Source organism: Chiloscyllium plagiosum, chromosome 7 (genome assembly GCF_004010195.1).
Source record: "Chiloscyllium plagiosum isolate BGI_BamShark_2017 chromosome 7, ASM401019v2, whole genome shotgun sequence".
NCBI lineage: Eukaryota > Metazoa > Chordata > Chondrichthyes > Orectolobiformes > Hemiscylliidae > Chiloscyllium > Chiloscyllium plagiosum.
The window spans coordinates 13177513-13190892 of NC_057716.1; the positions used below are offsets into that span (position 1 = coordinate 13177513).

General features: G+C 40.4%; 1 protein-coding gene across 1 annotated transcript in view; it reads left to right on the forward strand.

Moving 5' to 3' along the window:
* LOC122551335 (collagen alpha-3(VI) chain-like) overlaps positions 1 to 13380 on the forward strand; it is a 154848-nt gene that overhangs the window by 14293 nt on the left and 127175 nt on the right. The window contains exons 2-4 of the mRNA XM_043693062.1: positions 2137 to 2234; positions 3276 to 3884; positions 10280 to 10879. Coding sequence (XP_043548997.1) covers positions 2165 to 2234; positions 3276 to 3884; positions 10280 to 10879 — 1279 coding nt within the window. The 5' untranslated portion in view covers positions 2137 to 2164. The remainder of the gene's footprint in view (positions 1 to 2136; positions 2235 to 3275; positions 3885 to 10279; positions 10880 to 13380) is intronic.

Consider the following 13380-nt stretch of genomic DNA (forward strand, 5'->3'; position numbering starts at 1 on the left):
TGCATCCAAATCCTTTATGTAAATGACAAAAAGTAGAGGGCCCAGCACCGATCCTTGTGGCACTCCACTGGTCCCAGGCCTCCAGTCTGAAAAACAACCCTCCACCACCACCCTCTGTCTTCTACCTTTGAGCCAGTTCTGTATCCAAATGGCTAGTTCTCCCTGTATTCCATGAGATCTAACCTTGCTAATCAGTCTCCCATGGGGAGAGCTGTTAGTTTGTGCAGAATTCTTTAATGATGCCTTATCAAATTCTTCTATATCACTCACTCTCTCACTGTCTCCTTCTCTCTTTCCCTCTTTTACTCTCTCTCACTCATTCAGTCACTCACTCGTTATACCAAGTTCTCTCATTCACCAAGTTCAGTGCTCTCTCAAAGCTGGCCTCTATGCCTTAGAAAAAAGACTATCTTATTTATAACAAGTAGAGTTTCATAGACATGAATCAAATCCACTTGGTTCAGAACCAGTTCTAATTAGCTATCTAATTAACTAAATGTGAGGCTAACTCAAGCAGAAAGCTTTTTTTTTAAATCACTGATTTAAAACTGGAATAAACTATATGACAATGTGAAAGTAAAATTTGAATGCTGACTGTAACAGCAATTCAATTTTAAGAAAGAGTCACTATTAAAACCCTTGGGAATTGGACAACTCGAGGAATTCTGATTTCAGTATCAGTTGAAGATGCCCCCCATCGAGCATGGCTTTGTGTTACTTACATTTTGATGTAGCTAATCTGTGTTAGAATGTTGTCTATATTGATACCATGCCATTATTTAATTGAAAATCTTCATGTTTTGGTTGGTGGAATCTATGGAGAAGAGTGCCAGAACATATTTTATAAAATGAATTTAAACTCCCCCAGCGGTCATTAACACTGGCTTAGCCAGTGGTGCCATATCTCATTAATAGAAGAAGGAAGAAAGAACTGGCCAAAAATGGCACTAATTAGTGTGGGGTGTTTGTGTGTATTCTGGTGTAGCTGAAAGGCGATAGTTCTATCAATGTGTCTTCTTTGGTGGTTATGTGCAATAATGTCTGTGGCAGTTTCTTTTTGTATAAATATCCATAGATCTCAATCTAGCAGCAATGAATTATTTCATATTGTTTAGGGATTAGATCTGCAACTTTACATATTGAAGATTGTGTTATAGATTATGCATTGTAGCATGTGTTTATTTATATATGCTGGGCTTCATTTACAGGCTTGCTTATGTTTCACCCTTATCCTAAAGCCAGATTGAGAATGTTTATTTTCACAATTTCTATCCATTTGTTCTTTGAATGTGTTGCCTCTCTGAAAGGGTAGCTTGCCAGCCCTCATTTGAAGGCCTGCCAACTCTGTCTGGATTTATTCCTGGAGGTATTAGCACATGGCTCCCCTCTTGCAATTGCCTTGACCCCGCATTTGATTGCCTACACCATTCATTCTTCTCCCGCACTGCCTCCCCACAGTGACTGCAAAATGAACAGATGCTGCATCAACTAACTGGATAATTCTACAAACCCCTTTATCAGGAATTACAGAAAAGTTCAAGGAAATGAAAATCTGGCAAATCATTTGTCATCTTATGCATTATGGTTATGCATTATGCATAACCTGGTGTGTGATTTTCAACTTTGTACACCCCAGTTCCAACACCGGCGCCTCCAGTGGTTATTAATTCTTAGAAATATTGGAAAAATGCTTGAGGGTTGGCAACTTCCTATTTATATGTAAGCTTAAATCATTAGTGTTGACAAGCTATGCATTTTTGCTGATGGAGAGCAACAACTCAGAGTAATCTATCCTTCCCAGACCACTTCCCAGCAATTACACCGGTAGTGTTGAGAAGTGAAAACTGGCTGAAATTCTTTTTAATACACATCAATAGTGGGTTGTTTGTTTGATCAGTGCTGCACATTACAGCAGATGAATGTATTAGTGATCTTCCTGATCCGTACAGCTCAGTTCCACACTCACTTGTCACTGAGGCTAACAAAGTCTCCCAGATATTTGTATGCATATATGATTACCACATTAATGGGACCATGGATGCATTTCTTCGGTGTCCATTTCATTTTCCAAAAATGATTAGATTTTGACAATATTTCGTTTCCTACTGACTAACTTATCTGAAATTCTCATTTCAGGTCACGCACCTACCACCTAGTTGCAAAAATGGCTCAACTGCATGGTTTGCTATTGATCACAGTCTTCAGTCTAATTTCTTTCACTCAAGCGCAACAGGGTAAGAACTGAAGTGATTCAGCTGTATTTTGGTTTTGTTGCTGGTCATCTCTCTTGATAATGATTTGTGCGAACATAAAACTAGGTAGTCAATAGAAGTAACTGATCATTATTTTCTTTTCGAAATTTTGAGGTAAGTCTTGTTTCTGAGTTCTCACTCACAGAACATGTTGCATAGCAAGCTACAAGTAAAGATTATTATATTTCTTGTTACATATTAAATGCAGATTTGGGTGATGTTAATGGAAAAATGTAAATGTTTGTTAATAAGTACTTTTTAATATTGAAATCATATAACTTGATATGTCGGTGAAACGAGGTTGGTGTATGAGTGAGGATCACTATGAATTTGTTGGAGAAATGGTCCCCCAAACATACCCTCATCCCTACTCTCCCATTATTTCAGTGAGTTCTTGGTCAAACTCCCCCTTGTTATGTGCAAGTGCCAAGTGGAAACCGGACACTTGTCCACTGAGGGGGAAGGAAATGACAGTTAGGGGAAGTTAGGTTAAATTGCACTTGTGCATCTCTGAGTGACTGCTTTCAGATTATTGTGAATGGATTTCAGCTTTCCGTCCATCTCCAAACAATTGCTTAATGCCCATCAGAGTTTTGGATCAGAGTTTTGAACAAGGTGTCTGGAAGTTTCACATTTTTAAATAATATCTCACTTAATCCTTTTACATTTGCATCTAACGCTTTGAAGGTTTTGGTTAATGAGGATTTCAGTGAATTTTTCACAACAGCTAAGGAAGTTGTGGAATACCTAGGCTGCCCGCCTCTCCCCAGTCCCTCCCATTTTGCAATGGACTTCAATAAGGTGAATGGGCATGTGTTGCCGTGTGGGAGAGAATATAAGGGGAATGCCATGGGGGCTGAGTAAAGAGGGACCAGAGAGTGTGTTTACTCTTACAATGCAAAGAAATTAATATTACTGACATTCTATAAAGCTGCAGAAAAGAAACAAAAAACATTGGCTGTATTTAGAGAAGAAAATGCCTCTATATTTAAGACAGTCCTAAACAGCTTTTCTTTCTTAAAGATGACAGAACAGTTGCTGCTGACATAGTCTTTCTAGTGGATACCTCCTGGAGCATCGGCCAGGAAAATTTCCAATATGTGCGAGAGTTTCTATACAGGGTTATAAAGGCTTTTGAGATTGGAGAAAACAGATTCCGGTTTGGCCTGGTACAGTACAGCGAGAAGCCACAAACAGAGTTCCATTTAAACACACATTTTACGAAGCAGGACATCTTATTTCATATATGGAACATGTCCTATAAGGGGGGAGGCACAAAAACTGGACTAGCGCTAGAATATCTAATGAAGGATCAGCTCAGTAGAGCCAACGGGAGTAGAGCGGAACAAGGAGTGCCGCAGATTATTATAGTGTTAACAGACGGACGATCTCAGGATGATGTAATTCCTCCGTCTGCTTCCCTTAAGTCAGCTGAAGTTATAATTTTTGCTATTGGAATTCACCAAGCGGTTGAATGGGAGTTAAAGGAGATTGCGAGTCAACCTCATGAGAGGTTTGTTTATCACCTCGATGACTTTGCCGCACTTAAAGGCATTGTAAACGACTTAGTGACAAGTGTACATACGGCTGCAGCGTACCCATTATCTGATGGGATAATAAAAGACACTACAGGTAAACAGCTAGATGATTACACTGCTACTTTGCTTACACTGCTCAATTTCCGAGGCTTCTCAAAAAGTGGAAACAAAAGCTCCCCTGATGGTTCAGCTGAGCTATACAGACCAGGAAGGACCCAGGTTCAATCCCTTGGTCTGTGCTGAGTTAGCTGATCCAGCCAAGGGAGGCAAATACGGGTGCTGCAATTGGCCTGAGCATCCGGGGCGAGGGAGGGATGTAAAATCAGCCAGGGTTCCTGCTCCTGATGGCTAAACAGTAACTCCTGCTGAAAAGAGCATGTGTGGACAGAATGGGAATTCGGCCACAATGCCCCCCATGTATCAATGGGCTGCCAACATTCGCCGTCTGCACTCACCCATGAAGACATCCACTTTGGCAAATGTCCATGAGACTTTCTTCATCAGTGGAAAGGTCACTCAGCATGGAGTCAGCGCCATCAGGAAAGGAGGGGAAGAGAAAATGCAGTTGGGCTTCTTTATGCTTTTAATTATTGAAAGCCCTGTCTCCATGTGAATTGGATTCTAAAGTTAAATGAATGAGCAAAGAGCAGATCCACTTTAGAATTTATGTTCTACTAACATCACTGGCCCTCATTATTATTGTATCTATTTCAATTAAACACCCAGAATGCATCTGTATCAGTGCCTTGCTACAAATTAATAACAATTCACAACTAAAATGCACTGGCATCAACCAGAGTCCAGAGAAAGGAAAATAATTTCACAGTTGCCTTGGCATGACCATGCAAGTGGCTTGACGAAGCATCCAAAATATAATTGTTATTTTATGCAGCACATTTGGAGGGTATGTGGCAATGGATAAAGAGGCCTTTTCTGGATTTACAAGCTTTTGACCAGCAGAGTTTTGATAGAGTGGCAGTGCAGAGTGGTATGAAGAAGAATTATTCAAACCAAGTTGAGAAATGAGACCAAATGAACAAACATCAGCTATTGAATGGTTTCAGCAGATAGATTATGAAAAGCTTTGTTAATGGAATGCTAAATGATCTCCCAGAAGGAGTTTTGAATGGAATAAAATAGAGTTGTTTTCAATATAACTGGATTAGAAGCTGGAAACGCTAAGGAGCTAGGAGCCCACATTAATAATGTTCTAGTCCTGATTTCTATAATGTTCATAATATTTTGGCTTTCATTTGCCACATGTAGAGAGTTCACTTCAATAGAATGGAAGAATTGCATGAGGTTAAGTACTACCAGGGAGAGAATGAGGAACATTGGCAGCTGAGGTCCCTTCTCTTCTTTGGCTGCACCTTCAAAATCTTCACAAACTTTGAGATCAATGATGGCTTTTATTTGAGCCAACACACTATAGCAATTATCACAACAGCCTGAGAATCACTGGTGACATCTGATTGCAATTGAAGTGCTTAGATCAAGTATTTGAGTGTGGATCTGTGAGTCACTCTGCAAAATTAAGATGTATTGAATGCACCCTGAATTTAAGATGCCAGAATAGCTGTGATGGTCAATATGTTGGAACTCTCACATGCAGTCCTTCATTGAAACTTATTGTAAATGTTTCAAGTAATTTGCATTGATCTTTCTGTAGGAAACACCAAACGGAGATCAGTTTTACCCTCTGACGAATGAACCAAATGTGGTTCTCTGTACCAAACTTGGATACTCCCAAGTGATTGTGATTCAAAGCTAGCATTAAAATGGATTAATTGAAGGGTCTGTTCAGGCATGTTTGGGAAATGTGGTGAGGAAACAAAAATAAGATAAATGAAAGTGATAAAGAATTATGAAGATGTTGTCAAAAATTATCAAGAACGGAGTTTAGATATTTGAAAGCATGGTAATGGTGATAATGTAATTCCAGAATCAATCTTAAGAGAAATGGTGAAGCACAGGAGATTTGGAATTAACCAGAGTGTCAGGAAAACTTTTGTCTTCTCAGTGCTTGACCTCTCTGTTCACTTGTGTTGCTATTAACATCCAAGAGCTTTGCTTCCACTATAAATTCAGCTGTGTGCACACTATGTACTTTTACACACCTGCTTGTGTTGTACGAAAGGCTGTGTCATGATGCACAATGTTAATCCCAAAAAGGTTTTAACTTATTCTGCATTCTTTGATTGAAAACAAAATAGGCCTATGGTGACGTATGTCAAAAACTGTGGTGCTGGAAAAGCACAGCTAGTTAGGCAGTATCCGATGAGCAGGAGAGTCAACGTTTTGAGCTCTTCATCAGGAAAAGCTCATGTTCAAGACATTGACTCTCCTGCTCCTCAGATGCTGCCTGACCAGCTGTGCTTTTCCAGCACCACACTTTTCGACTCTGATCTCCAGCATCTGCAGTCCTTACTCTCCTGTACGGTGACATATGGTGATTCTGCAAGTTGCTATACTGACAGTCAGTGAAACAACATGGCCAATGGACTTGAGTTCAACTTTTGCTTTACTCTGTTCCCAATCACAGCTGCAGAAAGCAAGAATGCCAAAATAAAGTTGTGGCGTTTTCCAGAACAGTAAAAATGGAAAATTGAAGGGAAGAGCATGGATCTGTAGATGCTGACAGACAGGGGTGGCAGCAGTGAAGATATAGGGAAAAATAAATATACATTCCAAAAATAGAGGAAAAATATTCAATGTGTCACAAAATAACTATTACTTTGGTGTGTAGATGAATTTTTAAGAACTCAATATCTTTCTTAAACTACAGTGTGTTCTCCATCTCTAAAATATTTATAGTGTCAAGTATTAGCTAATTATTTAGTTTAAAAAATCATACAACACCAGGCTATAGTCCAACGGGTTTATTTGGAAGCACTAGCCTTTGGAGCGCTGCTCCTTCATCAGGTGGTTGTGGAATATAAGATCGTAGGACACAGAATTTATAGCAAAAGTTTACAGTGTGATGCAACTAAAATTGTATATTGAAAAAGACCTGGACTGTTTGTTCAGTTTCTCATCTTTTAGAATGGGCATATTGGTTTCAGTTCTTTCATATGTAAATTCCAGAACTTTATTAAATGTACATTCTCAAGTGAACTTTAACAATCGGTGCCATATTGGCCCAGATAATGCATTGAAGGTGTGAGGTGCCCTGTGTGAGGCTGTCTGTGCCCCAGTGTTCAGACTGATTCTAATCTAAAAAAGGGATTTACAGAATCTTATGTGTGTTTAAGCTGTTTTTGAGCAAAATAAAATGTAATTCTGCAAGTACAAATTTACCCCACAAGCTTATATGTGGATGTGTGTGTGCAGGGGGTCTGAGTGTCTGTGAGAGAGTGTGTATATGTGTGAGTGTAAGAGGGTATGAGAGAGAACTTGTGTATGAGAGAGGATCTGCGTGAGCGTATCGGTCCGCAGGAGTGTATGTCTGTCTGTCTATGTGTGTGTAGTGCAGTGGGGTCACCTGTAGTGTGACATGAATCCAAGGTCCCAGTTGAGGCCATCCCCATGGGTACTGAACTTGGCTAACACACCACACACACGCACATGCACGCACATCCTTTTTCATACACAAGCTCTCTCTCATACACTCACACAAGAACCCTCTCACAGACTTATCCCTTTACATTCACACACATAAATATACACACACTCTCTCACACACAGTCAAACCCCTCCCCCCTCCATACCACCCCACTTGTACTTGCAGAATTACATTTTATTTTGCTTAAAAATAATGGTGCTCTTTCCTAAATAGAGTACCCTGTTGAGTTCATATCCCAGGACAGCTCAACTTCCTTATGAAATGGTACATTCTTTTGAGGGATTAGTTGGTACAGTAGTTTAGTGTAGTATTGCTGTGGTTCTGTTCGCCAAGCTGGAAGTTTTTGTTGCAAACGTTTCGTCCCCTGTCTAGGTAACATCCTCAGTGCTTGGGAGCCTCCTGTGAAGTGCTTCTGTGGTGTTTCCTCCGGCATTTATAGTGGCCTGTCCCTGCCGCTTCCAGTTGTCAGTTTCAGCTGTCCGCTGTAGTGGCCGGTATATTGGGTGCAGGTCGATGTGTTTGTTGATGGAGTTTGTGGATGAGTGCCATGCTTCTAGGAATTCCCTGTCAGCTTAGCAATTGGTGTACTACCCACTGTCTCAATTCCCATGGGTTAAGGGAGGAAAACGAAAAAGGAACAGTTTCCAAAGCTGAATAATTTTGGGTGAACTATCCTGGAGAACCCATGTTTTTTGGACGATGTGTAAAGATGAGGGTGAGCTAGGTTGTGATAGGTCCAATTAGCAACCATAGTGTCCTAACTAACTGCCCAAGCTCATGTAAGATGGATGTTTTCACTGCTTACACCCCCCAACAGCACTCCCATCCTGGGGCATTTTGTACCATTGGAACCTCCAGGTAATGGGAAAATAAGAAAGAAAACACGAAAATACCTTGCAGCTCTAACTGTGATGACAGATCACTGATTTAAATGAAGAGATAGTCTATACTTTCCCATTTTCACACATTGCCAGCAGGGATACTTGTCAGTCTTGCTATCAATGCACAACAGGAGAAATGCACAAAATCATTATATTTTAATATTGTAGTGAAACCATTTTTGTGTAACCATCTTAATTTATAACATAACTATTCCTAATTCCACCATCAAAAATGGTAAATGTGTGATCACCGATATTACGGAAAAATGGTCACCATGTTTACTTCCCTAACAGTAATTACATTTCAACACTAATCCATTGGCGGTGATTCATTTCTAGGGGTGCTTAAGAGATAAAAGGGTTTATAAAATTGTAGTTTTATTTTTCTTGCTTCATCTTGGCACTGTGACTCATTGGTTAGCAATGCTGCCTCATAGCACCAGGGACCTGTTTTCGATTCCCACCTTGGGCGACTGTCTATGTGGAGTTTGCACATTCTCCCCATGTCTGCGTGGGTTTCCTCCCACAATTCAAAGATGTGCAGGTTAGGTGAATTGGTCATACTAAATTGACCATAGTGCCAGGTGCATTAGTCAGGGGTAAACATAGGGTAGGGGAATGGGGCTGGGCGGGTTAGTCTTTTGGAGGATTGGTGTGGACTTGTTGGGCCAAAGAGCTTGTTTCCATATTGTAGGGAATCTAATCTAATCTTAATCATGCCTGCCCTCACACAACAAGCAACATAGAATGCAGTTCATGGCTTGACTGAAAAGTAAAGTTGGTATGGGTCAAATCTGTATGGTTGGCATTTCTAAGCAACAGGTCAAACTAAGACAGATAACCGACACTATAGCAGCAAATACTTTGAAAAACATCTGCTGGTTGATGTTTGGCCTAAATTGTAAGTGTAGATTCCTGAAAACATAAGGTTAAAATAGTCAGAAAGACTGTTTATGAACAGTGCTTTCCTGATTAAATAAAATGTTATAAAGTAAGATTTATCAACTTCAACATTCTCATTTTTTTTCATGCTGTGGGAGTGTTATCTTCTTTAAACAGAGTTCAGACAGAATAATTGAGGGAAGTGGTCAAGCACAGCAGTATGAGGGAGTAGAACTAACAAACACCAGTGAACCTGAGACAATCTTATATATACTCCACATTGATTTTTCAGTGTCCTTATATAGAATACGCTGACTGACCACCATGAAATGATGCCAATTATGTCATCAGCAACAAACATTGATTGTGAACGATAAGATATGCTGACTCATCGGGTATCTGGAGCAGCGCTGTGTGTTATTTTTGCTGTTAGTTTAGCTCTCTCATTGATTTAGGGCCCAGTAACTTGCTTTTGCACAGTTTTGCACTGTTGAAAGACATAAAAGGTAGGAATAAGGAAGATAACTAACAGAAAGGAAAACTAACATAGACAAAAGAAAACAAAGAACTGTAGGTGCTAGAAATCAGAACCACAAATAGAAATTGCTGGAAAAACCCAACACTATTTGAGAAAACAACCGATTGTGTTTAAAGATCATCCTTCAGTTTTTGAACTGGCACCTCTAATTTTTTTTTAATGCAGCCTGCCCACTGGACGGTTACATTTTCAACAGTTGGAAACTGAAATGAGGGAATGACATTTAATGATCTTTCAAATTTACTCCTTAAATGAAATTTTCGGGTTTTTTTTTCAATCCAAGTTGAATGAGTTGACTGTAAATTTCGAAATCGATTAAAAGAGTTGGGGCAAAACTCTGAATTGAAGCTTCATGTATTCTACCTGAAACAGACTCCAGCTCAAATGAGGAGATGTTGCTCAAGTGCTCAAACCCAGCAGCGATGTTGCAAATATTTAAAATAGTCAAAGAATGCAGAATAGAGTGTAAAATCCCAGATTGGCAGACACTGCTTGATGTTTATGTTCACGGAAATGTATTTTGACACTGAGTTCCACACACAGTTTAATCTCTCTGCTGTTAATCCTTGCATGGAGGTCACTGTTTTTAACATGTTCACCTTTTGCATTTGTCTTTCTCTTTAAAGCGGAAGAAGCGGCTGACCTCATTTTCTTAATTGATGGATCAGTCAACGTTGGAAGCGGCAATTTTCAATATATACGCGATTTTATCGTAAATTTCATCGACAGTCTCGAGATCGGCCCTGACAAAATCCAAATCGGTGTGGTACAATACAGCGATGAGCCCAGCACAGAGTTTTATTTTAATACATATTCCACGAAAACAGAGGTCCTGGATGCTGTGAAGCAACTTCAACCAAAAGGCGGTGATGAAATAAATACTGGTGAAGCCGTGCAATTTCTAATCGACAATCACTTTATTTCATCATCCGGCAGCAGGGTATCAGAAGGGGTCCCACAGGCAGTAATTATTATCACTTCTAGTGAGTCCAGTGATGATATAAATCAGGCAGAACTCTTACTAAAGCAAGGTAGTATATACTCATTTTCTATTGGAGGTCGGGATGCCGACTCTAATGAACTCGTACAGCTTGCAACTGACACATCCTTTTCTTCCATGATCTCGGATTTCCGCAATATTGCTAACTTGCAGCAGCAGTTTTTACCATTGGTCTCAGGAGTGGCTCGAAGGGAAATAATTCTCGAGCCTCTGGTTATTAGCGAAGGTATGTATAACTCTGAATTTGGTCCTGACTGTTTTCACCCTAACAGCTTTATTGTCATCTCGAAGATTATTGATAAGACAAATGACCCAATGGTTTTGTTCCCAAAGTTGGAAGAACAAGAGCTGCCCTTACTAATTATCGCCTTCTGTTTGAGTGGTTGAGCAGGTGGGTAAATGGTGGGGCTTGCACAGGGTTTTTTTTTCCTTCCCCCGTGGGATTTTTAAGCTGCTGTGTGCATAATTGGGCCGTCAAAATAATCACACTACGCCTCGAAGTAAGTGGGGAAGTTCATAAATACTGGCACAGCTCTCTTTGGCTGGAAAGTGCCTTTCTGTTTTAATAGCTGGCAATCTGAAATAAAAACAAAGTGTTGGAAATGCTCAGCAGGACCGGTGACATCTGCGGAGAAAGAAACCGAGTTATGCTTCATCACAACCAGTACATTTTAGACTTTCCGCTGTGGGAACATAGAACAGTACAGTGCAGAACAGGCCCTTCGGCCCTCGATGTTGCACCGACCTGTGAACTATTCTCAACCCAACCCCCTACACTATCCCAAAATCATCCATGTACTTATCCAAGGATTGTTTAAATCTCCCTAATGTGGCTGAGTTGACTACATTGGCAGGTAATGCATTCCACAAAGTAAAGAACCTGCCTCTAAAATCTATCTTAAACCTATTACCCCTCAATTTGTAGTTATGCCCCCTAGTACAAGCTGACATCATCCTAGGAAAAAAAGACTTCCACTGTCTACCCTATCTAATCCTCTGATCATCTTGTATGTCTCTATCAAATCCCCTCTTAGTCTTTTTCTTTCCAATGAGAACAAACCCAAATCTCTCAGCCTTTCCTCATAAGACCTTCCCTCCAGACCAGGCAACTTCCTGGTAAATCTCCTCTGCACTTTTCCAATGCTTCCACATCCTTCCTGAAATATGGTGACCAGAAATGTACGCAATATTCCAAGTGTGGCCATACTAGCATTTTGTATAGTTGCAGCATGATATTGTGGCTCCGGAAGTCAATCCCTCTAAGAATGAAACCTAACACACCTCATGCCTTCTTCACAGTACTATCCACCTGGGTGGGAACTTTCAGGGATCTATGTACATGGACTCCAAGATCCCTCTGCACATCCACACGACCAAGAATCTTTCCATTGAGCCAGTACTCTGCCATCCTGTTATTCTTCCCAAAGTGCATCACCTCACATTTAGCTGCAGTTTATCCAAGTCCCCCTGCAACCTGTAACATTCTTCTAAACTGTCCACTACTCCACTGACTTTAGTGTCATCTGCAAATTTACTAATCCATCCACCTATGCCTGTGTCTAAGTCATTTATAAAAATGACAAACAGGCAGTGGTCCCAAAACAGATCCTTGTGGCACACCACTAGTAACTGGACTCCAGGCTGAATATTTTCCATCAACCACCATTCGCTGCTTCCTTTCAGAAAGCCAGTTTCTAATCAAAACTGCTAAATCACCCTCAATTCCATGCCTCTGCATTTTCTCCAACAGCCTACCATGTGGAACCTTATCAAAGGCTTTACTGAAGTCCAAGTATACCACATCAACTGCCCTACCCTCATTTACATACTTGGTCACCCTCTCAAAAAAAACTCAATGAGGTTTGTAAGACAAGACCGGCCCTTGACAAAACCATGTTGACTATCTGAAATCAAATTGTTGCTTGCTAGATGATTATAAATCCTTTTATAATCCTTTCCAAAAACTTTCCTATAACAGAAGTAAAGCTCACTGGTCTATAATTACCTGGGTCATCTCTACTGCCCTCCTTGAACAAGGGCAAAACATTTGGAATCCTCCAGTCCTCAGATACTCAACCTGTAGACAATGAATGACTCAAATATCAAAGCCAAAGGCTCTGCTATCTCCTCCCTAACTTCCCAGAGAATCCTCGGATAAATCTCATCTGGCCCGGGGACTTGTCTACTTTCACTCCTTCTAAAATTGATAACACCTGTTCATAACTAACCTCGATCCTTTCTATTCTAATATCTCATACCTCATTCTTCTCCTCTACAATATTTTCCTTTTCCTGAGTGAACACCAATGAGAAATGTTCGTTTAGCACCTCTCCGATCTCCACAGGGTCCACACTCAACTTCCCACTTCTGTCTTTGACTGGCTCGATTCCTACCCTAGTCATCCTTTTATTCCTCACATACCTATAGAAAGCTTTAGGGTCATCCTTTATTCTATTTGCTAAAGACTGCTCACGTCCTCTCTTTGTTCTTCTTAACTCTCTTTGAATCCTTCCTCGCTGATCTGTAACTCTCCATCGCCTCATCTGAACCATCTTGCCTCATCAACACATAAGCCTCCTTCTTCTGCTTAACAAGAGATGCAATTTTTGTAGTAAACCACAGTTCCCTTACCTTATCACTTCCTCCCTGCCTGACAGGGACATACCTACCAAGGACATGCAATATCTGTTCCTTAAACCAGCTCCACATTTCCATTGTCTGCATCCC